This window comes from Pseudocercospora fijiensis (genome assembly GCF_000340215.1).
Source record: "Pseudocercospora fijiensis CIRAD86 unplaced genomic scaffold MYCFIscaffold_1, whole genome shotgun sequence".
NCBI classification, from domain to species: domain Eukaryota; kingdom Fungi; phylum Ascomycota; class Dothideomycetes; order Mycosphaerellales; family Mycosphaerellaceae; genus Pseudocercospora; species Pseudocercospora fijiensis.
The window spans coordinates 11472078-11499550 of NW_006921532.1; the positions used below are offsets into that span (position 1 = coordinate 11472078).

The window sequence follows — 27473 nt, forward strand, 5'->3', positions numbered from 1 at the left end:
CTAGTTCTTGGCATTCTCAACCTTCCGGAAAAGCACAGTACGGGGATCACCCCCGTCCGCTATCTCGGTTAATCGTCCTGTATATAGGACCAGTGCTCCTGAGTGCTAACTTAGAGTACGCTGTTAACAACAACTACAACCACTTCGTATTGTCTGTGGAGAATTGTCGCCATACAACCCTGCTTGGCTTCATAGATTGATGATCGTGCATACAAAAGGCCGTGGTTATTGCCCGATGTTGCCATAGTGAGTGAGGTCAGTGTCCACTTAAGCACTCCCCGTCTCGTCCTCGACGAGGCAGGGTGAGGCACTAGAGTACTTCGGCTGCCATGTCCTACATATATAGCAGCGAGGCCTGCTCTGAGATTGTTTCGTGTAAGATGCGGTGGTAAGAAGGCTTCTCTCGCTTCTCTGTCAGCCATCTCGGCAATCTTCCGACCTTTCGACTGCACGTGTTCTCCCCAGGACTATACGTGGTGATCGCAGCTGCTGCTTACCAAGGGTCCTCGGTTAGCCGCCAGCGATGTATTGTACATTGTTCCGACGGGCAAGGCGGGCAAGGATGAGGAGGGGGTTTGACATCATCTCTCGTAGATGGAGTTGCGGAAACGGCAGTGCTCTATCGCGGAACTGCTCCCATTTGGCCAAACATATACAGCGCTCGTCCGGCACGCGACACACTACCGTCAGCGCAAGGATATCAAGCCCGGACAGCCGCCGGATTACTTATATAAACAAGATCTCGAGCTTTGCCTCTCTGCATCAATCCTTCCTTCCTGCATGTAGATCGAAAGTGAGGGTAACCCGTTTCCTTCAAGAAACCATTCCTACGAGAATCCCTCTTTCCTAAACCGTCAACCATCAAACCAACCAAATATGCCGCACGCAGAAGAATATACCGAGTTCACCCCCGAGCAGTATCCGCCGTTTCCAGAAGGTCTAAACACCATAGATCTCCAAACAATTTCTCTTCACAACATTCAAAATGGCGATCAAGCCGAACAAAATCGCATGTTCGAAGCATGCAAAAGCTGGGGATTCTTCTACCTGGACCTCAGCGACTCCCAAGAAGGCCAGATCATCCACAAAGGCGCCGACGAAATCGCTCGAGTGGGCGAAAAGATCATGGCAATGCCAGTCGAAGAGAAGATGAAATATTTGCCCCCTCCAGGCGAGATCCTCGGCTACAAGAAAGTCGGACAAACCATCGTAGACAAAAACAAGACACCCGACACCGCCGAATTTTTCAACGTGGCCAAAGACGACATGATCGTGCCCGACGCCCAAATGACGCGCACGTGGCCCAAACCTGTCATGGACAACAAGGAGCTGTTTGCGAAGTACTGCAAAGCCGCGCATTCCACCGGCATGCAAATCATGGATGTCTTGGCGAAGAAACTGGGGATTGATCCTCAGGAACTTCGCTCGAGACACACGATTGAAGAACCCGCTGGCGACCATGTTCGCATCACGCGAGGTCCTCCCAGAAAAACGGCCGAAATGCCAGAAATTCAAACGCCCTCGCACACAGATTTTGGAACCATTACCATCCTCATGAACTGGCTCGGTGGACTGCAAGTCTACGGCTCTCCGAACCGCGTGCTCGGAAACTTGGATTTCGACGACGAAGGTGCGCAATGGATGTGGGTGAAGCCCAAGCCTGGCTGCGCGATCGTGAATTTAGGAGATGCGGCGGTGAAATTCACAAACGGCGTGCTGTGTTCTGGAAGACATCGGGTGATCCCTTCGCCTGGTGAGCAAGGGAAGTGGCCTCGGTACAGTATTGTGTATTTTGTGAGACCGATTGATGCTTGTAAGTTGAAGACTTTGAAGGGTGAGGGTGTGCCGCATGCGGATGATGCGGATGAGGAGGGCATTAATTCGAAGGAGTGGATCGCTTATCAGGCGGACCGGTTGGCGGGTAAGGCGTAATGAAGTGGAGCATGTATGGATGTGTCAGGTATGATGATTATGATTTGATGTATGAGGAGGTATGGAGTCATGGTATTTCCATGCCAAAATGAACGCTTTTCGCTTATTAGTCTCCGGACAATGACACTTACACGGTCGAGGTCATTAAAAGACTTTCTTGATTGACTGGTCATCACAACTGACACCTCACTCCCCCAACCCCACCCCCAAAAGCCTCATGCCCAGCAAATCCCATAAAGCCAGTCCCTTCATAACACCCGACATACTCCGCCTCAATATCTCCAGCTTTCAATACCCCCAAATCAACCCAAAGCAAAAGCTCTCCACCAAACATCGCTCCCTTAGGCCCATAAGCTTTCGAAAAACCCTTTCGCAAATCTCGATGTGCTTGATACTTCTTCCCCAAACGCTCCATGAAAGACAGGTCTTGGAAGTAAAAGATCTGCAAACGACGAGTATGCTTCAGACCACGAGCCCAACGACGAGATGTCGTAGGTGGGATGAGAGGGCTTGTGGGATCGTGACAAAGGCAGGAGGAGAGGATACCTGGGAAACTTGAGCTGAGGATAGAGCAGGAGGAGTTTTTAAGAAGCGTGGCGTACCGTCAAGACCATCAGCCTCGAGACAAATTGTCACCCATTCGTTTGTAAGTTCGTTGAAATTCTCACTCCAGTATTGCAATTCTTTTTCCTGCATGGCACTGAAGTCTTGGCCTTCGATTACGCAGCAGATGTTTTCGGGAAAGGTGTTGATTTTCACTCGATCGGGGTGGATCTTCGGGCCGGAGATTTGAGCCGGTGTCGAAACGGATTGCAATGGTGATGCCAGATGATCGTTTGGATCCAGACGATCTCGGTACGCGCCCCAGTATCCCGTGTTGTCGACGAGAGGCGCGAAGGAGCCGAGGTGCGAGAATCCATTTGGTCGCGCGTGGTTGGACTCGAACATGGAGTTCTTGGAGGTGAATTGAAACCTTTCTCTCCAGAAACCTGCAGCATTGGGGAGATTTCTCCTGAGATTGAGAGTCAGCAAGTATTCTAAGTTTTATTTTTTTCATGAGATCAGCTTTGGTGCTCGACGGACCAGAAGTCTGCCACATTTGGACTCTGCCACCATGATTCATATTGCGGCGGAGAGAACCAGTAGCTCATCCAGACTCTAGACGAACCTCGATCCTTATTGATGTCGTCACTCTCCAGTGTCTCTACGTGCTTGGCTGGACTCTGTGAAAGGAGGCTCTGGAATCGAGCGATGAGTGCAGATTTCGACGCATCTGGTTCTTCGTCGTGGTATTGGCAGCCGAAAATGGCAAGTACGAAAGGATGGGATTCTGAAAACTGCGATTTGAACATCTTGTGCTGGAGTCTCCTGGCAGATCTGGATCGCCGCTTACTCGACGAGTTTGGAGCGTGTTGTGCCATGTTCGGCCTGCTCCTTTTATCGGTTTGTCTCACGGTTCTCGTAGGCCAGCCAGGCTGCGTCTGGAATCAATTCCGTAGAGTCAGGTAGGGCTACCACAGGTCGATGAAAGGCTACAAATCTATTCCCTGCTGGCTAATTGTCGCTTTGCACACATCAATCCACGCAGAGAAGTGGTGCGGTTCCTGCGTCGTCTCTTCCGCTGGGCGTGAGGTCGGGCGATTGCGGCAGACTGGCATGGGTATTCTAGAGCTGATGCTTGTCGAAATCTCGATTATCTCGTCGAGCAAGACCTGAGGTCAGCACAGGTCTTCTTTCACACCGAGTGGATTGAGGCACCTGTCCTGCTCAGAGGTGTTGCAGAAGCAGCGTGAGTTCCCCGAACGCCCTTTAATGCCATTGCAGACTTAACACGCGTCGAGGATCACGCGTGTTTTGGGACAAGAGAGGAGTGGGACGATTTCAATGGTCTCGTATAAGGCATCAAGTTCTTCGAGCCTGAAACAATCTGCTCCTTGCCGATCTCTTGACTTCACTCCCTCATCGCCTTTGAGTATTCGCGACTGCTTGCCAATTCTTTCTCTTCCTCCACGTGCTTTTTGAGCGCTCCGGTGAAGACTTACCATCCACGATAATCCCTCACTCTTCGTCCGATTCACCAGACTGATCCTTCATCAACTTCGGCGTAGAATATACCAATACATCTTCGATGGCCTACTCGATCCTAAGTCGCGAGAATAAAGCGAGCAATATCTTGCGCTGAAAAATGCCGTGGACGATTGCAGACCTCCTTCAGAGAAAATCCATAGGGGGAATGGAGAAGCAGGAATCTATGATCGCGCAATAGCCCACTCGGACAGGTCTTTGTCGCTGCCCACCAATGCTGTCCAAACGGTCCTTTTGAGCCTGGTGCACGATATCCTGTGCTTGCATCCAAGGAAGGCGTGAAGGCGGAAAGCTCATTCCGCAATCAGTCCAGCCTACGACAGCTACGATGGTGCACTCCAGCGAGCGAGACTTACATCCAACAATGCAAATGCAGCTACTCATTCATGGCAAGACACGATCCTACCTTCAGCCGGCGAGCACCAGACGCTACTGTCAGGATCCCTCTTGATGGCGTTGTGAGATTCTGCAGTCCGGGTTCAAGACCGCACTTGGAGGAACTGCAACCTGAACCCCCCCCCCCCCCCCCCCCCCCCCCACTCCTCTCCACAACCCGAGTTGTGTATGCTGCTGTAACTGTGACGACACTCTTAAAGCCAGCACGTAAGAGCCAGCTACGTGTTCGCTCTGGAAATCACGCGTTAATCAGCATCTTTCTTCGGGTTGTGGACGTGCTGCCCCGATACAAGTGATACTTCAAGCAGCGGGAACCAACGCTGTGCACAATGCTAAGCTTAGTCACTCACATCGGCCTCTGCACACGCCCTCCCAGCTCAAGCGTGTCCACACGAACTCCCGACGTCTACCAAAACCTATCAGCACGGGAGAACATCTCAGTACAGACAGACTATAAGTATCCCTTTCCCCCCTCTGAATTCCTCTTCTCTTTCTCCCACATACACAAACTGCTACAGAGCTTTGCACATACCACACACATAACTTAAAGGGACATTGAGACATTACGAAGTCAACATGTGTCTGCCTCTGCGGTTGCTCCTTCGGGACCTCTTCGGGCTTCGTCCCAAGATGTTCAGTGAGCCTTGGGCCACTGAAGCACCAACTGTCATCCTCCGCCCTGGCTCGGAGGCCCAGGTCGACCCGGAGATGACGAGATGGAGAGTCTACCGGGGCGAATATGTGAGCAAACATCATCGCCTCTAGACCCCATCACCTCTTCCCCTTCCCGCCATCATCTTGACTTCTGCTAACGCTGCTTCCAGGCCTTGGAGCTCTATTAGGGCGAAATGCCTGCGCCATATATTTCTTTTGTTTCCTGGCCATACTTGAGCCGCACGTTCGTATGGGAAAGCTAAGGTGTGAGGCATATGGGCTGTGATCGCTCCGCTGTGCAGCCAAAGCTCAACCATACGACGTGTCAGGGGCATGGGTGGGCGTGCCGTCTTGCTAATGGATCAGTACCTTCTCGTGGTGCAAGATGTCAGTAGCTCTTTGGAGTGAAGCCAAATCTGATCCTTTTGTAAATAGCGATTTCTGTAGATAGTGCTCCATTCACTGTGTTTCTGTTTTGCCTGCTTCCATTCGTCTCTCACGCTGACAGTGCCATTGTACACCGCTCCTCGAACTTCTGTAGACTTCGCTTCTGATGTCGCTTCTCACGCCAGCTAGCAGCACGTAGTCGGTGGAGTGATGCATCTCCATCCTGCTGTCGAGGACATGCTGCTCCATTCACCAAGCCTCTGACATCTCTGCTTCTCCCCGTAAAAAAGCTGCCAGCTTCTCTCCCCGAGCGTCGTTGACCGCTGCCTCTTGGCTCGTAGCTCTCGTCAGCAGCGTGCCAACGGTCGGCGGAGTCTTGCTTCTTTTCGATCGCTCCATCAACGCTCATGAACACCGCTCCTCGACCCACAGCTCTCCTCGACCCACAGCTCTCCTCGGCGGTATTCCTGCAGTAAGCGGAGTGGTGTGGTACCTCTGAATATCTTCTCTTCTGAACACTCTCCTGATGCGCTCACGGTCCGTGTCTTGCCAATCGCTCCTTCAATGCTGGTGGACGGACGCTGCTTCTCAAATCGGTGCTTGAGGCAGCTACAGCCTGCAAGTGGGCAGTCGGTGTCTGTTATACGTCTCAAAATTCCCTCTTGCTCTTATCGATCCGGATACCAATCAACGAAGCTATACCGTAATTCAGAAACTCCTTTACCTTCTTCGATCATAAATGCTCCACGCAGTCCGCATTTCCTTCCTCCGCTCAGCAAACTACTCGACGTCGAGCTCGTGGGCTATACTACTAGACGCACATGCATACCCCTATCGCGCACTCCATTCACCGCCATCGAATCTGCCCACCAACACACGCAAGAGGGAATGAGTCTTACAATCACGGGGATTCCAAAATCGCTCCGAAACACACTAAGCTTCTACCACCCTCCATCTGCGACGAGAATCTCAAGAGTGCTCGAAAGGCTGCAGCACAACGCTCAATCTGCTCTTCTTTTGCGCCACAAAGAGGTCCCAGAAGCCGATCGACTATGGCCGCTATTGAAATTCATCAGCCAGCCACTCTGTGCGACCACCGTACGCTGGACTCCATCACGCGCTTCTTGAACATTCATATTCTAGAAGAGAAGCACGTCGCTTTAACCCGGCTACCCCTATGTGTGCCAGCTTCAGGTAGTGAAAGTGATCAATCTCTCGAGAAAGTTCCTCCTGGAACTAAATGTTCGAAGCTAAGGCGATCGAGGGAGTTTTGTTGGCGAGCCGTTCGGGTGGCAATGTCAATACTTGGAACTGGTGATAATCGTGCTGTTGCTGAAGGAAAATCTCGTGGGCATAGGAGTCGCTGGACTCTGCGTTTTCAAGTGATCAGGAGGGCTGGCGCGGCAAGAGTATTTCGATAAGCCTGATTATAATGAAGCACTGAAACATCTTCAGCTGTCGGTTTCATGCATAATCAGAGTTCTCCGCTGTCAATTGGGTGTACCTGTAATACTTCAGCATACTTTATCATATGCACGAATGAGCATGAGTTCTGAAACGTGATCCAGCTGAAAAGCCCGTCTGTCATCAACACTGTTCTACACCTTCCTATGAAGCAAACAATACTAATGCACCTTGCTTGCAGTGCTTTTCTTACTCTTCCCATGAATGAAAAATCTTTCCATTCCATGAAACCGGGTATCATCCATCCACTCAAAAATCCCAAACAACAAAAAAACGCCACATCTCTTCTCTCCTTCCTTCTACGGAGCCTTCGGTCCCGCAAACTCATATTTCCCATCTTTACTCAAAACAGTTCCCAATCGAGGCACCACCTCTGCCTGGAACGGTTCAAACGGTATTCTCTCCCCATCAATCGCAATCAAACCCTCCGTCTGCCCTGCCGTCCCTCCCAACCACTGCCTAAACCTCGCCCTCAACCTGCGTCCCGCTTCTGGAGCAGCTTTTCGTGGTTTGATTCGAAAAGCCAGAATTTTGGAATACTGGACTTGAGGGAAGTCTATGAGGGTTCCATTTTCTACTTTTACGAGCATTTGTAGGGCCGATAGCCGACTTATGTCTCCGGGAATGTTGACTAAGTCCAGACGACCGTCGGAGGGCAAGGCGGCGGCGAAGAATGGGGCGTCGGGGGACATGTAGCACATGTTTCCTGCGTAGAAGTTTCCTAGGTTTGGGTGGTCGGTTGTGAGGAAGTCTGGGTGGAGGCGGTCGAGGATTGTGCCGTATTTTAGGGTTGGGAGTTGTTGGTCTGAGGGGTCTGGGTGTTCGTCTTCTTCCTCATCGGTGTGAAGGTTCTTGGAATTTGCTGCTTCGTGTTCTTCGGCTGCCCTGCGGTAGAGTTCTCGTACTGCGCGTTTGTCGTCGGTTTCTGTGACGACTGAAATTTCGGCCGGGTAGATGGTTTTGCCCAGCATCCTGACCAGGAGGCCCCATGTGAAGCGGAATGAGCCCATCCAGCGGAGAGATTCTGTGCCCAGGTCTGTTTCGGCGATGATGCCTACGGCTTGAGAGAGGAAGGACCACATTCTCCTGTCTCCTTGAGTTATTGCGACCAAATCTAGGGGTGTTCGGATGCCTTTCACAATCTCCACAGCAGCTAGCGAAGCTGAGTCCGTGCCATTGCAATTCAAGCTCATCGCGTTACCGCTCCCGCAAGGGATCTGGCAGAGAGCGATCTTGCGAAGTGCTCGTCTCGCATCTGGTCGCTTGGCCAGTCCATTGAATACCTCATGAGGCAGACCGTCCCCAGAAGCACATGCTACAACGTCAAATGCATCAATGTCCAATTTTTCCGCAATCTCTACAGCGTGTCCTCTGTATGCCGTCCTTTCCACGTCAATCTCACACTGCGCTGCAGCTAATATAGGTTCCACATCTCTCGTCCATATCTTCTGCGCGTATCCCTGCCCACCAAACGGATTCACCAGCACCTTTATCCTCTTCTTCCTGCGCGTGTTCGGCGGATACGCTCGATTCAAGAGCTGTTCCACCCATTGCTTCGCGTGGGAATGTAAGGTCTTGTCCGTGATCGTGTAGTGAATATACGACACTTTGCACGCCTTGCTCTTCCTCCCAACTGGCTGCACGTAATGTACGGTTACTTCGAAGTCACTGAGTCCAGCCCAAAGAATGCTGTGAAATGGTATGGCGCGAGTCGTCTTGGATAATGATGGCAGTAGTCCACAGAATTTTCTCCGATGTCTCAACCCATCATCCAGCAGAATCAGCGAATCGGTTCCCAGGGTGAGCGTTGCGTTGCGGTCAACTGTGAGTACGTTATTGGATTCCAGCGATGCCTCAGAGCCAGCTGGGTCATCAAAGGGATTGTGGCCAGACGGCGCGGGAGATGCGGTCTTGGGCATTTTGGCGGATGTCGGAGCCGCGCGCTGAGCGAGTGAAAGCGCGGGACTGAGTGTACGCGAAGAGGTGAAATGGTGCAGTGGTGAAGGAATGGAATAATAATGGGCTGCGTCTGATCGCAAACAGGTATTCTATTCTATTGAATAAGCTTCTTGACCAAGGTTCCGGATCTCGCTCGGAGTCGCTCCACAACTCCACCGTGAGCACAGGGACAGGTCATAGGGGTCCACGGCAATGCTGCACCCGACGCATGCAAATGCAAGCATGCCGATCCGATATAGTAGTAATAGTGGTATGGGGAATGAAAGACTCTACGAAGCACATACATTTCAATCATGTGGTCCTTAGTGCTTGTGCATCTTGAGCCTATCATGCAGATCGAAGCATGATACATCTAGCCAAAGCAGTGCCGCTGTATTGACAGCACAGTCCCCGTCAAACATCCATTAACATCAATCAATTGCCCTGCCGCTGCCAACGATTATATGACCTGTAAGGCGCCGTCCACTTCTCTTCCGGTTCTTGCCAACCTCTAAGCTTCCACCTTGTAATTGGGTCTCCTATCGCCCTCTGGTACAAACATTCCTTTCTGTTACACCTCACATGGTATCGACAAAGGTCGAATATCCACTTTGAACTTAGATCTGGGTATACAGGATCCGGTCGAGCTTTGTCGACCAACAAAGCCTTCGTTATCGCTCCATTAAGTACCATCAATGCAGTGGCCATCTCTGGATCCTTCTCGGGACGAGCGAACAAACTGAGAAGTGCCTCGAAGACACGCCAGTCTTTTCGAGGGCCGTGAACAATCCAATCGATCAGAAACTTGCCCAGGCCGACGTGATATCTGCCTTTGAGGTGATCCAATAAAGTGGTGATGCAGTTCCAAGGATTGAGCCAATGTATATCATCGGTCAATATCCCGATGGCATGGTCAATGATTGAATTCTCGAAATGATGTCCAGAGATCTGCTGGTGGACCATGAGTCGGTAGGCATCGCTCAACAATTGAATGACTTCTTCAAAGGTTTCGAATCGAGGCCCGGTTACCTGCTCCAAGTATCCGGTTGTCATCCAACACGCCAAGTGTGCCCACGTTTTCCCGTGGACCTTGTCCTGATCTAGAATGTAGCGATTTACGATCTCGCCCAAATGCAGATGATCGTTCGGGATCGGGGTGTAAGATGGATCGAAAGGTAAAAGTATCGAGAAAATGTTCGTGTCCATGTCCAATGTGAACCTCGCGATGTCAGAACAGTACACAGTACCCGCAATCTGGAAATGGATGCAAGCTATCCTGCCGTACCTTCTAAGCATTAGCAGGGTGGTACGAGTTGCAGCGTCGTGTTCCATACGTCAATTCGGTGTTTGAGAATGCAATGATTGAGTATGCAGGCGAGGCCATCGCTGGCGCTCGTAAGTACTACTGGAATGTGTCTTGATTGGTTTGAAGTCAACTGACGGGAGCGACATGGACGTCTTATGCCTGCTCAGTCGATGTATCACTCTTGCCTTCCTCTTCCATCATCATCTTCCTGCCTTCCATGGTCAAGTAAAGGTTGGTAGATGCAGCTGTTAGTGAATTTGTAACACCCGCACCAATACCTTGCAACATGGCCACAAGCTGTCCGCGAAGTCCTTCCAGACCACCTTCAATGCTACCAACCCATCTCGCACCTTCTGTGTCCATCGCCTCGCCCTCGATCCGTGCTCCGAGAAGCATGAGCTTTTGCAGGCCACTTTGCACGGCAGGCTCGTGGTAGCTGGGGTTCGACTTCCGCTTCGGCGCCGGGAAGTCACTGCTTGGGGCCAGTATGGTAAGAGCTGCCTTGAGATGCTGTGGTGAGACGGTGGGGACTGATAAAACACACAGCGGGCCTGACAGCAGTGCCTCCAGACCGTGCTTCGTCTTGGCCATCTTTGCTGTCATCCATGCTTCTTTGGAGAGGCCGTGTACCTGCTTCAATGGTTTCCCTTTGCTGCCGCGCGCTCCTTCCACCTCTAACTCGAATTTAGGATCCCAGAACTCGACGACCTTCAAAGCTGACGCAAAAATGCCAGTCTGCACCACTGACAGCTTGACCTGATCTCCCATGTAATCATTATTTCCATTCCTAGCCAATTCCTCATCGACTTTTCTCAATGCCTGCGCGAGCTCTCTTCGTATGCTCATGAATTCTGTCGCTTTCAGATTGTTATGCTGGAAGATCAGCATCAGGGGCGATGCGCGCAGTAATGACTGATACTGCCGATGAAGCTGAGTCTTGCGGAACTCTGGGGGCTTGTAGGATGGAGGTTGCGTCGCGGGATATCTGGCGACTGGTCTGGCAGGCTTCGTCATCCGGTCGATGGGCGGCGCTGGTGTTGTCGCAGCAGCAGCAGCCAGTGATGCATGTCTTCTGCACTGCCAGCAGACATACTGTGCTCCTGACGACGGCCGTAGTGCGTTCGATGGAACTCTTAGGCGCGGCGGCATGATCGGGATATGGAACCGAGGAATACTTCTTCACAACGTAATGGAAGCAGCGCAGGGAACGGCAATCGTCGCAATGATGGGTGCGGTACGCGGCGGATGCTACAGTACTAGTGATGGTTCATGTGAAGTGCATCAGAACAAAGTTTTGGAGCAACGCTTCAAAGCTTCAAAAGCCCAAGCAAAGACACATGGAACCCACAAACCAATGCCGCTGACTCACAAACTGCCATTGAGCACCAAAACAAGCCAGATAAGTCGCATAACCACAAAGTAAGCATATCCACTGCGACACATACTCCAACTGGCCCAACATGGCCGTCCACGACAATACAGGATACGTCTCAATATCGAGCCTCCTCAAGAAACTCGCAACGCTAGAGTCGGCAAGAAAAGTGTCGGCAGAAGAGATCGCGGCCGCTATATCCTTGATCTTCACCGACAGTCTGTCACCTGTGCAATTCGGCGTGCTGCTCTGGGCTTTGCATACCACGAATCTCGACCACCAAGCCGAAGTTCTGGCAGCATGTGCGACTTCAATGCGGGAAGCGGCCGCTCAAGTGGATGAGTCGGCATTGCAAAGCGTCTGGGAGAAGCGACGAAAGCCTGAAGGGACGTACGGTGGCGGCTTTGTAAGTCAACTTCCATTCTTCACTTCCTTGCCTCAACTAACGCTCGCTCCTAGTGTGACATCGTTGGAACCGGTGGCGATGGACATAACACATTCAACGTCTCTACGACTTCTTCCATCATAGCTTCGGCGATCCTCCTCATGGCAAAGCACGGCAACAACTCCTCAACATCGCTCTCAGGCTCTGCAGATCTCCTCCAGCATGCACCCAAGCCACCCATCATCGCCGCAACCACGGCAGGAAACTTGCCCAAAATCTACGAGCGGACAAATTACGCCTTTCTCTACGCACGTGAATGGCATCCAGGAATGAAGCACGCTGCGGCAACGAGACGAGAGGTACCGGTTCGCACAGTTTTCAATCTTCTCGGCCCTCTCGCAAATCCAGTTCATGACACTGGTCTAGTCGAATGCAGGATTCTTGGCGTTGCACGAAAAGACATTGGGCAGAACTTCGCAGACGCACTCAAACTCAGCGGATCCAGAAAGGCGTTGATCGTCTGTGGAGACGAAAACCTCGACGAGATTTCCTGCGCTGGAATTACACATTGCTGGTACATTCACCAACCTCAAACTCAACCCATAAACGGTGAAGGGAGGCCACCAGTAGAAATCACCAAGTTCACAATCTCGCCCGAAGACTTTGGTCTACCACGACATTCCCTCGATACAGTTCTTGGAGGTAAAGGTCCGGACGAGAATGCGGAGATTCTGATGCAGATTCTGAGAAATGAAAGGCCAGATGACGACCCGGTATTGCATTTCGTGCTGTTGAATACTGCTGCGTTGCTCACTTCGAGTGGAGTTTGTGACGCGGATGAGAGTCGTATGGGAGAGGGTGATGACGGTCAAGTGATCAAGGAAAGAGGTCCTGGTGGGTTGAGATGGAAGGAAGGCTTGAGAAGAGCGAGGTGGTGTATTAAGAGCGGTGAGGCATTGAGGCAGTGGGAGGAATTCGTTGAGGTGACAAATTCGGTGTCGATGTGAGATGGAAGGGAGCTCGAATGAGGTACCGTCATGACTTCAGCACAGCATTTGGTCGCATTTAGAGCAAGTAGCCATGTCAACAAGCGAATGCGTGAGATACACCTCCACGATCCTCCTTGTCCAAAGCCTTTAGTATCATCGAGCGCCAAGTCGTGCTCCTCTACTGGAACAACGTCCCCGTTTCAAGTTGAGATCAAGCGCTCTTATATCTTACTTTCGCGGAGATTATCTCTTTCGCGTGATGAAGCTCGTCAAGGCGGCTCTGGACGTGCGTGACACGCTCGAACCCAACTTCGAACCCTGACTGGTCCAATTCTAGAAGAAACTCTCGCGCTCCCCTGTCACAGGCACAATCCTGCACGCAATGATGGAGATGCACATTACGCAATTCCACAGCGAAGCCATGAGATGCTATGCTTGCTATATTACGAAGAACGAATTCGTACTCGTCAGCAGCTATCTTCCGAGTCCAAATGTAAATTTAGTAGCACAGTTTCCGTGAAGTTGCCTTCGACATGCGACTGAAGCACGCCGGATGATTTTGAACCGCTATGCTTCATTACGACGCTACAGTACAGCGTGTCATCGACGTACAGGAAGCCGTTCTCGCCTGCATCCTGCATAGAGCAAGATTCGTTCGGAATTCAAATTCAGCCAACGCATACGTGGTAAACACTCCACAGATTCATATAGTAGATTCAAAGGGGAGCAGAGCAATCTAGTCTCGGATCGGCTTCTTGTATGCAGTGGACACCCTGTACCAGGGTGTTTTCTTTGCCGATAGCGTTTGGCAGGGATTTGCAGAGGTGCATTCACACATTACCGCGTTATTTGTATTCGTCGGGAGTCAGGACGCGTTGCAGCAACTCCTTTGGTGCTGTCTGCGCTCTCGAATAACGATGCAGCTCGTGATGGTGGATACCGTCCTTCTCGTCGTGTCGAGGAAGTACTCCAAGCTTCCCGATAGGGCTGGCAACGTGCCGACGGCTCGATCGTGCGCGTGTTTCGGAGGACGAGGCGAAGGGCAAAAGGTGGTCGTAGAGGTTGTGTTTTGCATCGATAACCATGAACATGGCTGTCTCGTGAGGCCATGCCATGTTAGTGTTAGAATACAAGCCATGCGGTCGAGTCAATCGGGCCAGGGAGCGCAGACGGAAGACGATTTGACGTTCGGTGGAAAGTTCTTCTGCGTCTCCTTTTCCTGCCGCCAATAGAAGAGGAGGAGGGAGGAGCGCCAAGGCTGTCCCCGGTTCCTGCGCCTGTACCTGCGCCGCGCCGCCCATCGTGCATCCGCCCTCTGCATCCTCTCGCAGCACATTGCTGTCGTTGTCGTCGCGGTGCGCAGACTCGCGGTGTAATGTAATTCCCCACGGCTCGCTGGCCTGAACCACCCTCGTTACTCTGCTCTTCGCTGCTGCTGCCATTATTTGGAGTTGCGCGCCGTTCTGGACGATCATTTATCGAGTCGCGTCCAAGTCGAAACAGTCTTGGATCCACATCCCTGCTCGCTCGCTCGCTCCTTCTACCTGAGACCTGTCTATCACGTCTGACACCCTCTACACTGCCTGCCCGCCTGCCCGCAGAACACACACCCTCGCTGGCTCCGACCGCAAACTTTCATTCGTTCACCACCGCCGGACTGCACTGGACTGCTTATACCAAACGGATCTCGGCCACCTGCCACTGCCGCTGCCCTTGCCCGACAGGAGACATCGAATTCGCTCATTGGAACTTAGCTAATACATTCACGCGACCAGAATTGGAAAGAGCAAAAGGTGGCAGTGCTCGGATTGTACAGTCGTCCCGAGGACGCATCGAGCACAGAAGGCACGCCTTGCGGGCACGACAGGCGCCGGAAACCACATTCGAACGCAGGTACACGCAGTCGCGGCTGGCATAGCACCGCCGACTACTCACTCACCCCTCGCCGGGACACATGCTTAGCGAGCGCTCCCTACACTCCACCACCCTGCCGAGCTGAGCCTCGCCCACACCCACCACTGTTGGCAGCATACACACACCTCGTCATTTTCGGCGCTGAGCTGCCGGGCGACGCGGCGCTGGCCAACAGCGAATGTCTGTCCCTCTACCGGAGTCGTCGCTGAGCGGACATTGCGCAGCCATCGACCGCGACACACTTTACGTACTCGACAACGATGGCGGACTGCAGTCATTGCCTCTCAAAAAGAACGCTACCTGGACGGAGGAGACGAAGACGGACTACAAAGTGAAAGCGCCGGCCTGTGTCAAGGACGATGCGGATGGTGCGCTATATGTGATCGGTGGAGGATCTGATGATGGAACTTTCATGGGTGTGCAGCGATATTTGTTCAATGACAAAAGGTGGGAAGCCATAACGCCGCTTGCCGATGTGTTACAAAATCGCATGAACCATAGCATCGCCTACCTGGAAGATTCGCAATCCATCTTGATCTATGCCGGAGCACCAGAAGACCAACCGGCCGATCTTTCATCGCAAACCTTCCTCCTCTCGACACAATACCCTTACGACATACAAGGGTACCTTTCATACGCCCCACCGGCGAATAATCCAATCCTTCAACCCTGGAATAGCAGCCATGCGGTCCTCGTTGGCGGCCAGACACTGAGGAATGAGATCTGGCTGTTCGGACCAAGCGAAGGATGGACCAACCTCTCAAGTGGGCTCGCTGAGCCATTGAACCCTGCTTCACGAGCTGTAGTTGTTGATGGGATCGACGGCAGCAAAGTACTACAAGTCTTTGACATGCACACCTCACCCAACACCGCACAAGGAATTGTGCTGCTTGGCGAGGGTGGTCGACCCGCACATACCGGTGAAACGGTTGGTGCTGCTTCATCATCAAATCCGCAAAAACGAGATCTCTCAATCTCAAGTTGGCCGACATACAACAGCACGAACGCACCGACGTCTACAAGGGAGGATTGCTCAATTGCGAGAAATTCCGACGGAGTCATTGTCATGGCAGGAGGCAATGACAACGACCCTCTCATTATGTATGATCAAAGCGAGAACTCCTGGATCGACGCAAACAAGTTCTTCAGCTCGAAGCAGCAGCAGCCTCTTCAAGCTAGCTCGACCAGTAAACCGTCTGCCACAGCAACCCCGACAGAATCGGCAACGCCGTCATCAACCACAGCCGCTGCCAGTGCAGGTGGCCCATCTGCTCACGACAAAATGATGCGAACTCTTGGCATTACACTAGGCGTGCTTTGTGGTATCGCGGCCTTGTTCATACTAGTGCTTCTGTTCCTGAGATGGCGAAAGATGAAGGCGAAGAAGAGGGATGGCTATCTTCAAGAGAAGGATGGCGCTGGTGAGGATGGTGCTGGGCGGCTAAGCTTTGCGGATCGGGGTGCATCGTTCATGAAAGAAGCCGGACTTTCGTCCCACGAGCTTGCACCGCCGCCCAGGCAGGATAGGTTCGATCGCAACAATGGCTCGCACAGCTCGCTTGCTATCATGACCAACAAGTGGGGCAATGGTGGCAGTCGCACGCGAGGTCAGGAACCGAAGGCTAGCTTTGAGAGTACTGCTCAGCTTGTTAAGGACAAGCATGGCAACTTCGTCCCGACCGAGAACCACGAGATGATGGACATTGGCGATAAGGTCCCAGTGCCAAAGTCGAACTTGCCCGTTCCTGGAGGAGTGGCTAGCAGCACTGCGCTCGACAAGGACACAAGGATCGAGAGGAAAAGAAGCTCAGGCTGGTCGAAGTATTTCGCTACCAGCCAGCCGACAGGGCCTAATGGGCTCTCACACTTGCCAGCCGCCTATGCAAAGCCGAAGACATTGAGCGCGCAAAGCATGACCAGCGATGCCGCCTCGGAATACTCACAAGATGAACGACGACCGTCGCAAATGTCGACAATACCGTCATCAGCACTCGTGCCGCCTCTTGACATCGACTTCAGTAAGACAGTCGATGGCCAGCGATTATCACATGTGGCTAGGGGCTCTCCCAGATTTATGGATTCGCGGGAGGACTTGTCGAGGACAGGCAGTGCTGGCCAGCAAAGTAGTGCTCAAAAGGGCCAGATTGTGGATCCTCGCAGCTCCCAAGCGACCAGTGTTGGCTCATTCGACAATCGTTCAACGCTGAGTAGCAATCTAACGAGCGACTTGTATAACGAGTCTGCGCAGACAGCCTGGACTCCAATGAGCGGAGACATTGTGAACCGGGGACGTGCGACCAGTAGCGTCTACACAAACAGCGTGCACGACCCAGGCCTACGAGTTCCTTCCCGAGGCAAGTCGGCTGGCTTCTTCCCAGGCGCTGGCACCACCTACAAACCTTCCAAGGTCAAGCTCAGCCATGCTGCCGGACCCACGTCAGAATGGGCTTCGCCCAAAGCTCAGCAAACAGAATGGGCACTTCCGCCGAAAGCCCCAGCCCTTACGAACAAGCCTGCAGAGCTGGATCGCAGTAGTACTGTGACAGTCTTCCCGGGTATGGACTACCTTACCGCCAAAGGCAACGAGCAAGTAGCGCCCGGCGCGCAGTCATCAGAACAGCAGCACCCGAACCCGGGCAACACAGATATGAGCTGGCTTAATCTTGGACTGAACAAGACCCCGACGCCGCAGTAGACGCTCGGCGAAGCGCATCTTACGACCTAAAGCTGAAATCGACAGCTTCTTTCTCTTCCTTGATATGCATCTGACGCAACATCAGCTTAAATGTCAATATCTTTTTGCATCGAGCGCGCAAGCGACGCCTTTTTTTCTCACAACAGAGTCACGCAACCATTTTCGACGCATGATACGGCCTCATATCGTCGATACCCACCCGCTTGCACCCGTGATGGGAATCACCAGATGGAAGATCTATGCTCGAGAACTGAGGCATGTGAGCCTTCTTTGGCAAGGCAAGCGGGCGAGACGCGACTTTTTTTTCTGGGCCAATGCCACGCGTAGCTCCTCTTCTTCCTCCTTTTTTCGCATTTGCTTGTCGTTTTTGATGATGGATGGGAAGGAAAACGAGATACCACAAGTCTGTGCGTTTTACTGTATGTCTGTTAGCAAGAAAGAAGAGAGTGGGGGTTCCGCGCCTTGTACATAGTACCAGAATTAATGTCTGAATTGGCATTTTGAGTGAATAGGGATCTATATCACCAGTTCATCCTCTGTGAAGCGTCCGGGCATTCTGAACACAGCCTTTCTCTCGAAGTCGGCCAATATGTGACAAGGATTGGCGGGCGGGTGCTTATGCTGACTCACGATCTTCTCTCAAATTTGAGTTCTGGACTGAGCTTCCATGGGAACCTTCCTGGCTTGCTCCCAACTTCAGACATCAACTATTCCTTCAATTTCAATTTCACGATATCGTCACAACCGTTTCCAAGGCTTCCAATCCGCCTTCAACATTCTTCCGAGACATATGAACAAGCTTCCGGCGAACAGCGTGGCTCCTCCCCATATCCACGACGCGTCATAGCCACCTGGACCCTGTAAAGCGCCGGCGATGGGTGTTCCGAAAAGCAGAGCAACTGAAAGAACAGTAAACGCCATGCCAAAGCGGGTTCCAAGCACAGCCATATTCGAGGTCAGGCGCGTGAATACAGTCGGTTGTAGAGCGAAGAAAGTGCCGCTCAAGAAGCCATACAACACAGCCACGACATAGACACTTGCCGTGCTTCCCACACCAAGAAAGCCCAGCCCGCAAGCTGCCAGCGCAATCGTGGTCAGGATGATCATGTTCAAGGGGCCAAAACGCTGAGCAAAAAAAGCGGGAATGATACGCCCCGGGATCGAGCCACCGTTCATTGCCGTAACAATGTATAGAGCCGCCCTTTCGGAGGCAAGGCCAGTCCGGAGCGCAAAGCTCGCCACGTAGTAGAACGGCGTATACATTCCCAGGAATACGCAGAAGCACCCCATCACGAAGCAGACATAAGGCCAGTCCGTCAACGAATCCACATCAATGAGACGCCGTCTCTGCTTGGCCGGCTGAGGCACACGGAGGAGTAGGTTGGCACACACGAGAAGCGCCAACACGATGAGTGCGATCGCGCGAACCGTCCAGCCAAAGCCAACTTGGCCAAGCAGGTTCCTGACGACAATGGGCAAAATAATACTGAGCAAAAATCAGCAATCCATCAACCACCGATCGAGACTGATTCGCATACCCTCCTAGACCGCTACCTGACGCAGCGATGCCATTTGCGAGCGGGAGGCGGTGCGTGAACCAGAGACTTGGGATCGCGACACTCAAGACTGCCAGACATCCACATCCGAGGCCAATGCACAGGCCTTGTGCGAGCAGCAGCTGCCACAGCTGCGTGCAGAAACTCTGAGCGATGGTTCCCACAACAATCAATACCGAGCCACACGAAAGCAGATGTCGGCTGTATCCAGCATCGTAGAGAGGTCCAGCCAGGAACCCCAGGAAGACAAGCAGAAAGCTTTGCAGAGAGCCAATCGTCGAGATCTGGAAAGAGCTATTCGACTTCAACAGATCTTCCTCATAGAAAGATTGAAAACTTCCGTAACTGGAGAGAAGTCCTGCGGGCATTGTGTCAGCGCACACTACATTTCTCCAAGATACTGTGATCCACGACGCACCCCATGTGTTGAAGTACAGGCAGAAAGCGCCCACGACTTGAGACCACGCTTTCACGCCAGAGTCTTTCTGCACTTCGACCGATCGACTTTGGACAGCAGTCGCACTCTTCTCTCCTGCCTGCTCCGAAGCCGTCATCTTCTGCGATTATGGCACGCAATGTCATTCAAAATTCTGCACCGCAGCTTTCTCGACAGTGTTCTCAGCCAAGCCTTTCTACGGTCCACAGCCTTGTCTTGCTTTTAGCTACCAGGCCTCTTACCTTAGTCGCAGGAAAGCAAACAACTTCACATCGCGACATACGATGAGCCAATGGTCATGGTTCTTGATTGTTGGTAAGCCGTAGCAACACCTAGAACAAGCAGAGCTTTTCTCATGCAGACAATGTCCTGGTCGGATCGACAGCTAGTAGGACACTGCCCGCCCCGCTCGTGCTGCCGCATCTGCGAGCCGAAGATGATCACATGATACATAAGCCATACTACCCACGGGCCATACAGCTTTCTCGCCGACACTACGTCTTCCAATGAGCTACCATTGTCAACTCATGCGATACACATCGAAATGACGACCAGACAACAAGCGGCGTGAAATTCTTCCGGGGCCCCAGCAGGCTTCATTACTTTCGCGAGACCAACACTAAATTCAACGCAATGCTCAACAAGGTCCGCGGTACACGCCATAGACTAGTGTGCAAACAAAGGCATTGGTCCTAACATTTTTCGACCCATCGCGGAGGTGACATCTTCCAGCCGCCTGCTTCAGTCCTGTCGTCAAGGCTGAGCAATTTGCTGCCGAACGCTGCTCGTGCGTTTGCAGCGTATTCAAACGCCCGCAGAAGTATTAAGTGGAGCACTTCATCTATTCTTGCCGGGATAGCGCATAAACACGGCCTAAAAGCGTTCGACATCAATCGGTCGCCAGAATAAAGTCCGTAGGCACGGCGGACGGGCGGCTTCGCGTCTCGCTCGGCGAGACATGCAAAGTAGCGCCCGCTCGGCTGGAGAAGCTGCCTCTTCAGACGGGGCTACTATGACCAAGAAATGACCAAGAAATACACGCAAATTCGTGCTTCAACAATCGGCTACGCACGCTTGACTGTTTTCGACAGGTACTCCAGCGCCTGCCTTTCCGTCCCAACATACCCGATGTACATGTCCGGCCTTGCGATGACCACGAATTGCTCCTGCGGGTCAATGACTTCCGAAACGAAAGTCAACGCCTTTCCATCGGCGCTTGGTGAAGAATCGGCCTCTTCGTCCCTCGAGGGAAGCAGTGTATACCTGGTGCATATGTCTTCCAGCTCTGACCACTTTTCCGTGAGGGGAGCGCCACAGGCCAGCACCAAGAATTGGCCATACGTCACTGTCGAATACAATCTTCTTGACTCTAGGCTAGAGGAGTGCAAGATGATGTCCGGACACCTTCGGCCTGCTTTCCAGATGCCGTTCTGCGACTCGGTCACCAGAGGGGAGCCGCACTCATCGTAGGCGACTCCCATTCCGGTGATATATCCAGCGTTTCTCTCTATCGTGCCCACATACTGCTTAGCTGTACGCATGGTGTCCCGCACAAGTCGAGCAGCAACATTGATCACATCGGCTGCGACAGTCCTGCGCTCGATATCGTAGCTTTGGACGAGCGGGTCTGCCGCCTTGGAGCCGTGTCCGTAAGCATCAACTGCCAAGGCGAGCCGCCACGCCAACGCAAAGGCATCCGCTATCCCAGTATTTAAGCCTTGCCCGCCATTTACCGAGTGGACATGGGCGGCGTCTCCCGCAAGCAGGATGCGACCCCGGCCTTCTTTCGAGACGAACGTCGATGCAATACGCTCCTTGACTAGAAGGGCTTGTTAGCATAGCACCATGTAACACTTGGTGACAGGGCCATACGTACTCTCAAAGGTGCTGAACCATTCCGTCTTCTGGAAGTCTACCCGGTGCGGGCTCATGTGCTCTCGGATCGACGCCTCGGCCTTTTCTTGGGTGACCTCGCCGTCCAGAAGGACATAGAATCGTGCCATACCTCGCTCCCGCGGAATCCATGACACTCTGGCCTGCTCGTTTAGCTGGAATGTTATGATTTCAGAACAGACAGGGAAGTCTGTGTCGATGAATGTATCCAGTACAGCCCAGATCATTTCTGGCTTGGTACCGGTGAAGCTAATTCCAAGGGCATTGCGGACCGTCGATCGAGCTCCGTCTGCTCCAACGGCATATTTGCTCCGAATTGTTCTGCCGAGGCTGGTGACGACTGTGACGCCTTCTCCATCTTCGGAGATGGAGGCTGCCTCCTCGCCATAATGCACTGGTGTGTCCAACCGGTTGAGCAGAACAGCTTCGACTTCGGGCTGTCCGATCATCAGGAAGTGCTTGTGCAAGCAATGCTCCAGACCCGTCCACCAGTGACTTTGACGCGTTTTGAATTCGCCGTCTCCAAAGGTCGAGCTTGTGTTGCACTCGATGCCTTTGGCACGGAGCTCTTTGAGTACGCCGACAACTTCAAGGTATTGTTGAGTCCGTGCATTGAGAGCATCCGCACGACCTAGCTGTAGCGGTCCAGGCTTGGCATCTTGTCGTCTCGTCATTAATCATGAGGTCCGTTTTGGATATCTGTCCAAACTTACCCAAGACGCTCACTGTTGCTCCGAGTGAGCGCATCAGTAGCGCTGACAGCAGTCCAGTTGGGCCACCTAAGTTCGTTAGCAACTTCTCCGGAAGAGAGGATTCTGAACGACTGACCTCCAATCACCGCGACATCGACGATTTCGTCGTTTACAGCTGGAAGGCTACCCATGTTGCTGCTTTGAAAACGATAATTAATGCTGAGACCTTTGACTGAAGCAATAGCAGGACGAAGCGGACTTTTGAAGTATAATAGACATGCGCGATTGAAGCGACTATCAACAGTTCGTGATTGCAAAAATTCTCCGTCCTGGCCCTGCTTCGGCTTGAATGGAAGTTCTAACGCATGACATGCTATGTGTCCCAAGACGCATCGGAAGTTTGATGCGAGTGAGGCAATATCCGCGCCCTACCTTAGCCGATTGAGATGAACCATGCAGCACATCGTTCATGCTCTGCAGTGGTGCACGGTCCAAGAGCCAGCCTTGCTAATTCTCACGTCTCTCGGGGAGGGGCGGAAAGTGGAGGGTTCGCTTCTCGACATCGAAAATAGTGTAACGTCACATGGCTGCAGCATCGACAGCATTGTATGCAATGGGAGGATCAACTGCACGTGCCGGCAGGGCGAGCGAAGCGTGCATTGAGCAAGCTCTGGAAAGCTCTTCAGATAGCGAGCGGAACAGACAATACGACGGAGAAGCCACCGCTCTGCAACGACAGACGCAACAGGCCAGCCTTACGAACTGCCGATATACGTGTCCGGGTTCCTCCCCTGCGCTGTGTTGCAATTTATCATTTATGGATCGATGCCGAGCAGGTCTTGACATCGTGAGGAAAAGCTGCAAATGTACAGCCGATCTTGACGGAACTGGATGCAATGCCGTGCAACGTCAAATGCCTCGCAAAGCCGTCGAGATCGCTCTGCCGTAGCGCCCCTCAACATGAAGCCATTTCGAGACGACATCAGTAGCGAGATATTGCCATATGAATGTTGCGACAGAAGAGGCTGGAGGTCCGTGGATCGTTGCAAAACCTCTCGCCAGACCGTCCTTCGTCCATGGAAGCCCTCACACACCCTTATGATCTAATGATAAAGCAGGAGCGGGAGTGTTCCGGCGCAAGTATAAGGCTTCATAAGCACTCAACCATTACTCGCTGAAAGCTCGCACTCATTCTTCACGCACTCCTTCTGAACTCTATTCACTGTAGCGCAGTCATTGCTCCGCAAGATGGCGGCTCCAACGACCACGCCCCATGCGACCAGCATCGATGAATTTCAGCCTCCCTCACTCGAAATCCCAAAGGATGTTTTGAGCGAACCTCGCGACTCAGCTCAACCGTCACCATCAGCAGAGAGGCATTCGGCCACAACAGAGGAGCACCTCACCACTGCCAGCGCCGAGGATCTTGCATTGGCTTCCCGCATTCTCGCCGTCATCAGCCGGTACAAGCTCCCAACACGAGATGGCGCAACGCAAAAGTCCAACACCAAGTTCATGGACCAGATCTCCTCGCAGATCTCCAAGTCACAGCCTATTCGGATGTGTCTGCCGGCGTTTCCGTTCAAGTCACCAAACACCAGCTCTAAAGTATTGGGATATCTTCCCGATAAGGCTGAAGAGTTCGCTCTGGCGCATCTGAATGGCATGTGTGCTGCAATCGCGCACATATACAAGCCTGGCGCGTATCTCATGATCATTTCTGATGGATTGGTATATAATGGTAAGTATCAAAGGAGAACGTCTAGCAATCAAGTTCCGTTTGACTGACCGTCAAAGACCTTCTCGGCGTTCCTGACAAGAATGTCTGGGCTTACGGCGAAGGACTTCGAACCATCGCTTCCGAACAAGGCTTCAAGCACATACTATTTTCCCGACTGAAGGATCTGTCTAAAGTGAAGAAAATCCCGGATGAGATGGATGAAGTCAAGTATGTGGCGAATGCAACCAACTTCCGACATGGACTACTCTCGAACTACGGCGATGAAAACTTCGATGCTTCATTGAAGATTCAAGAGGATGAGGATACTTGCCTTACTTACAGAGGCTATATCAAGTTTTTGATGACCGACTTGGAAGACATCTATCCTATCGGTCCAGAGAGGTCGAAGTCGCAATTCAAGAAGGGCATCGAATACATTGCAAAGCAGATGCTGTTCCGAGGTGATGTGAGTTGGCCAAGCAGAAACTTGAACGAGCCTCATCGAAGATTCGATACTGACATGGTCTCTTTCCAGGCATTCGCGAGGGCTGTGCGAGAGACCTTCTCCGACTTTATCAGATTGTCGATCCACCCTTCGTCGCACATGGAGAACAAGATCCCCATTAGCCTATTGCCAACGGACACATCTTTCACTACTCCATGGCACTGCTCGATAGCGATCAGCCTCGACGGCACCACCACGACTGGCCACCACGCGCAATTCGATGCCGATGATCGATACGAGCTGATATACAGAAATGGTCATCCCAGCTTCTACCGCGAGAAGACCGACCTCCTCTCCTGGGGCCAAGAAAAGGGCGGCGTCCTCTGCGACCATCTGTATCCTGCCGGACTTCTGATCAGACCAGCTGCCGGTCCTGACGCCCTATCGATCGAGGACATCGATGGCGCCAAGGTCCGAGCACTAGCCCAAATCAACTCCCCAGTCATCATGCGCGGCTTCGCAAAAACCACAGACCGCGACCTCTTCACCAAAAAGTCCTATGATCTCGGAAAACCCACGGGCTGGAAATTCGGTCTCGTGCTCGAAGTCAAAGACCAAGGCGCCAACACCCGCGGCCTCAACAACGTCCTCTCCGCCGAATGGATGCCTTTCCACTACGACGGCCTCTTCAAAACCGAAAAACACGTCCGCGAAGACGGCTCCGAACACCTCATCTCCACTCCCCCGGGTTTCCAATTCTTCACTTCCGTCACCACTTCCCCCAAAGACACCGGCTTCACCCTCTTCTCCACCTCCACCATGGTCTTCCGCTACCTCCCCCCTTCCCTCTCCCTCGAGAGACTCCGCCCCCTCACCTGGAACGTCTCCACCTCCTCCTTCGACGCCACCGTCCTCCGCACCCTCCCCCTCATCACCACCCACCCCGTCACCGGCAAACCCTGTCTGAGATTCCATGAACCCTGGCCTCAGTCCAAAACGGCATTTCAGCCTACCGATGTGGAAATTGAGAATGTGAGTGAGGAGGAGAATCGGGAAGTTTTGGGGGCTTTGACGGAGCTTTTGCACGATCGTAGGGTTTGTTATTATCATGCGTGGGAGAAGGGGGATCTTTTGGTGAGTGATAATGTTTTGGCGCATCATACGCGGAGTGATTTTACGGCGGGGTGTGAGAGGGAGTTGTGGAGGATTAATTTTGATTAAGGACAGACAGTGAAGGGAGGGGGGGCGCGGGGAGGGGGGGGGGGGGGGGGATGGGTGGGGGTTTTTTTGTGATGGTGCTTGATGGATAGCGGGCAAGGAAATTGTTATTTTTTTTTCAAAGAGTTTGGGGTCGGGTTGATGTAGAATACTGCATATTTCGAAAAAGCTTGACCAGATTGTCAGGTTCGCCAGGTATCTAGGAAATGATCGATCAGCTGAGCTATTTATTAAGACTTTCGCGTTGATTTGGCGCGCAGAGTTCAGGTGAGGCGAAAGGAAAGGACAACTCACTTATTAGCCACAGCTCGTCAACAACAACGCCCACTCAAACAGAACGATCGATCTGGAATCATGATGTCGGTCGAGGTATCGGGTTCGCAGCTTCACTTATAAGGTCCTCTGTCTCCTTGTCAGCGATCTCTTGATCAACGTCTGATGCCGTGTCATCTCCCTCGCTCGATGCAGAGTCATCGCTATTCTATTCTACTCTACTCTCCCAGCAGCAGCAGCCGTATCCTCATAAGCATAACTTCCAAGACCAGGCCCGTCTATACCTAGATCTAGATCCTGTGGCTCTTCGGCAAGGTCATCATCCTCACTGTCACTTTCCGGCAATGCGATTTCAGCGGCTTCAGTGCTGATGGAAAAGGCTGGACTCGTGAAGAGCTCGGTTGAGGCTTCTTCTTTTATCTTGTTCAGGTTCAAGTTGTGGGAGCGGATTCGCTGACTGCGAGGTTTGCGGGGTGGGATTGGACGCGAGATGCGGCCGGAGTGGATCTTGGAGAGGGGTGGTTGTGTTGGGGTGTGGATGTGGAATGGGGTTAGGTTCAGAAGGCGTGGGAAGTGGGGAGAGTTAGGGATTGAGAAATCAATTGCGAGGGAAAGTTGAGAGATTGAGACAGAGAAAGTGCTAGAGTGGTGTTATTACAATGGTATTGTTCGTCCCGGTCCTTGGTGTGGCCTTGTTTTATCGTAGTGCCACTCTGTGATTCTCACAGGACAAAGGATTGTATAGAGAATGCTGGAGACTTGGACAGCGCAGAGCCCGGGCGCCGAAGTGCTATGGACTGGCTCAGTCGTCCTCATCTGAGGAGTATGCTGCTAAGCCCAGACCAACACCCGACGAAGCAGGCTTGACAGCCGCCTTACCGTCTGATACCACAGGCGAGGCGCTGTCGCTGCTCTTCTCAGCGGACTCTGCTTTCACGGCATGCTGAGCCGAGGCGTTTCCTGCAGCTCGCGTTTTCGAAGACTCTGTCGTTTCCGGTGGCTCGGCTGCAGGCTGCTCGGACTTATCTGTCGTCGACGACCGTCGCAGCTTTACAGCACCAAACAGAGACTCTTTGCCCTTCTTTCTCTTCTTCCCCACCGACCACGACTCCTGCTCGGCTGTCTCTGGCGGGCCGGGTGAAGCTGCTTGCTTCGCTGCGCGCTCGGCTTCTTCTTGCTGTCTTCGAAAGGCATCTAGCTGTTCAGTCGTCTCTTTCCTGAGCGCGGCTTCCTGAGCGCGGGTTGACTCCATGACGGAATCGAGGAACTCGACTTCATCTTCGTTGAGCGACTGGAATTGGTTGGACAGTTTGAGTGATTCCTCGAATGCTTCCTGTTTGGCGGCTCATCAACCTGACTCGTCAGCTGGGTATGTCTGCAAAGCGTGAGACCTCGACCTAGTCACCTTTGTTAGCCTGCAGCGTCTCATACAGTGACTTGCCGCCTTCCTGGCTGCCACCAGCCATAGCAGACGTGTTCTTGTTTTGACGCGTCGCCTCTATGGCGGCATACGCTTTCTGCCATTCTTCATCCTGCTCGGCGGGATTGTCCTCGGCTCCAGCAGACACGAAGCGCGACATTTGGCCAGTCGGACTTTTGGCGGCGATATAACGTTCAATTCACCAGGTGGCAGTGCAGAACATGGAGAAGGCGAGGTGTATTCCAGCTGCCGCGAGTCATGTGCAGTGGACCCTTGTCCGCTGGTTGGCCATGTGGCTTCGCG

General features: G+C 52.6%; 14 protein-coding genes across 14 annotated transcripts; 6 read left to right on the top strand and 8 right to left on the bottom strand.

Annotated features, from left to right (window-relative positions):
* MYCFIDRAFT_171126 (uncharacterized protein) lies at positions 1–536 on the bottom strand (the record flags this gene model as incomplete). Its single annotated transcript, XM_007924044.1, has 5 exons — positions 1–15; positions 51–59; positions 91–105; positions 144–467; positions 498–536. 5 exons carry the CDS (start codon positions 534–536, stop codon positions 1–3), a joined length of 402 nt encoding a protein of 133 aa, XP_007922235.1.
* A 243-nt stretch (positions 537–779) lies between these two features.
* MYCFIDRAFT_210169 (uncharacterized protein) lies at positions 780–2102 on the top strand. Its single transcript, XM_007924045.1, has one exon. The coding sequence runs from the start codon at positions 877–879 to the stop codon at positions 1930–1932; it is 1056 nt and encodes a 351-aa protein (XP_007922236.1). The 5' UTR covers positions 780–876; the 3' UTR covers positions 1933–2102.
* Positions 2103–2140: 38 nt separating this feature from the next.
* Positions 2141–3284, bottom strand: MYCFIDRAFT_119925 (uncharacterized protein; the record flags this gene model as incomplete). The annotated part of the gene is made up of 3 exons (XM_007924046.1): positions 2141–2478; positions 2535–2944; positions 3016–3284. Coding segments are annotated over 3 exons (1017 nt in total), but the record flags the coding sequence as incomplete, so codon positions are not given.
* Positions 3285–6275: 2991 nt separating this feature from the next.
* MYCFIDRAFT_171129 (uncharacterized protein) lies at positions 6276–6840 on the top strand (the record flags this gene model as incomplete). Its single annotated transcript, XM_007924047.1, has 4 exons — positions 6276–6608; positions 6643–6696; positions 6736–6768; positions 6793–6840. The coding sequence occupies 4 exons, from the start codon at positions 6276–6278 to the stop codon at positions 6838–6840; spliced, it is 468 nt and encodes a 155-aa protein (XP_007922238.1).
* A 377-nt stretch (positions 6841–7217) lies between these two features.
* MYCFIDRAFT_32681 (diacylglycerol kinase) lies at positions 7218–8837 on the bottom strand (the record flags this gene model as incomplete). The annotated part of the gene is made up of 1 exon (XM_007921734.1): positions 7218–8837. One exon carries the CDS (start codon positions 8835–8837, stop codon positions 7218–7220), a length of 1620 nt encoding a protein of 539 aa, XP_007919925.1.
* Positions 8838–10315: 1478 nt separating this feature from the next.
* Positions 10316–11401, bottom strand: MYCFIDRAFT_213771 (uncharacterized protein; the record flags this gene model as incomplete). Its single annotated transcript, XM_007924048.1, has 1 exon — positions 10316–11401. The coding sequence occupies exon 1, from the start codon at positions 11309–11311 to the stop codon at positions 10316–10318; it is 996 nt and encodes a 331-aa protein (XP_007922239.1). The 5' UTR covers positions 11312–11401.
* A 221-nt stretch (positions 11402–11622) lies between these two features.
* Positions 11623–12926, top strand: MYCFIDRAFT_56981 (uncharacterized protein; the record flags this gene model as incomplete). The annotated part of the gene is made up of 2 exons (XM_007922008.1): positions 11623–11940; positions 11994–12926. 2 exons carry the CDS (start codon positions 11623–11625, stop codon positions 12924–12926), a joined length of 1251 nt encoding a protein of 416 aa, XP_007920199.1.
* Positions 12927–13753: 827 nt separating this feature from the next.
* Positions 13754–14350, bottom strand: MYCFIDRAFT_193570 (uncharacterized protein; the record flags this gene model as incomplete). Its single annotated transcript, XM_007924049.1, has 1 exon — positions 13754–14350. The coding sequence occupies one exon, from the start codon at positions 14348–14350 to the stop codon at positions 13754–13756; it is 597 nt and encodes a 198-aa protein (XP_007922240.1).
* A 650-nt stretch (positions 14351–15000) lies between these two features.
* MYCFIDRAFT_89938 (uncharacterized protein) lies at positions 15001–17517 on the top strand (the record flags this gene model as incomplete). Its single annotated transcript, XM_007924050.1, has 2 exons — positions 15001–15586; positions 15656–17517. The coding sequence occupies 2 exons, from the start codon at positions 15001–15003 to the stop codon at positions 17515–17517; spliced, it is 2448 nt and encodes an 815-aa protein (XP_007922241.1).
* Positions 17518–18255: 738 nt separating this feature from the next.
* On the bottom strand, positions 18256–19636 carry MYCFIDRAFT_125575 (uncharacterized protein; the record flags this gene model as incomplete). Its single annotated transcript, XM_007924051.1, has 3 exons — positions 18256–19003; positions 19056–19418; positions 19488–19636. Coding segments are annotated over 3 exons (1260 nt in total), but the record flags the coding sequence as incomplete, so codon positions are not given.
* Positions 19637–20573: 937 nt separating this feature from the next.
* Positions 20574–22285, bottom strand: MYCFIDRAFT_185914 (uncharacterized protein; the record flags this gene model as incomplete). The annotated part of the gene is made up of 4 exons (XM_007924052.1): positions 20574–21328; positions 21386–22060; positions 22116–22181; positions 22231–22285. 4 exons carry the CDS (start codon positions 22283–22285, stop codon positions 20574–20576), a joined length of 1551 nt encoding a protein of 516 aa, XP_007922243.1.
* Positions 22286–22569: 284 nt separating this feature from the next.
* Positions 22570–23271, top strand: MYCFIDRAFT_210171 (uncharacterized protein). The gene has a single exon (XM_007924053.1). It carries the CDS (start codon positions 22678–22680, stop codon positions 23041–23043), a length of 366 nt encoding a protein of 121 aa, XP_007922244.1. The 5' UTR covers positions 22570–22677; the 3' UTR covers positions 23044–23271.
* Positions 23272–23609: 338 nt separating this feature from the next.
* MYCFIDRAFT_185915 (uncharacterized protein) lies at positions 23610–25480 on the top strand (the record flags this gene model as incomplete). Its single annotated transcript, XM_007924054.1, has 3 exons — positions 23610–23835; positions 23892–24280; positions 24350–25480. 3 exons carry the CDS (start codon positions 23610–23612, stop codon positions 25478–25480), a joined length of 1746 nt encoding a protein of 581 aa, XP_007922245.1.
* Positions 25481–26354: 874 nt separating this feature from the next.
* MYCFIDRAFT_150310 (uncharacterized protein) lies at positions 26355–27330 on the bottom strand (the record flags this gene model as incomplete). The annotated part of the gene is made up of 2 exons (XM_007924055.1): positions 26355–27094; positions 27156–27330. 2 exons carry the CDS (start codon positions 27328–27330, stop codon positions 26553–26555), a joined length of 717 nt encoding a protein of 238 aa, XP_007922246.1. The 3' UTR covers positions 26355–26552.
* Positions 27331–27473: the final 143 nt, after the last annotated feature.

Excerpts from the sequence above, each read along its gene's own strand:
- MYCFIDRAFT_210169 (XM_007924045.1), top strand. The coding sequence starts at position 877 with ATGCCGCACGCAGAAGAATATACCGAGTTCACCCCCGAGCAGTATCCG.
- MYCFIDRAFT_210171 (XM_007924053.1), top strand. The coding sequence starts at position 22,678 with ATGGCTGCAGCATCGACAGCATTGTATGCAATGGGAGGATCAACTGCA.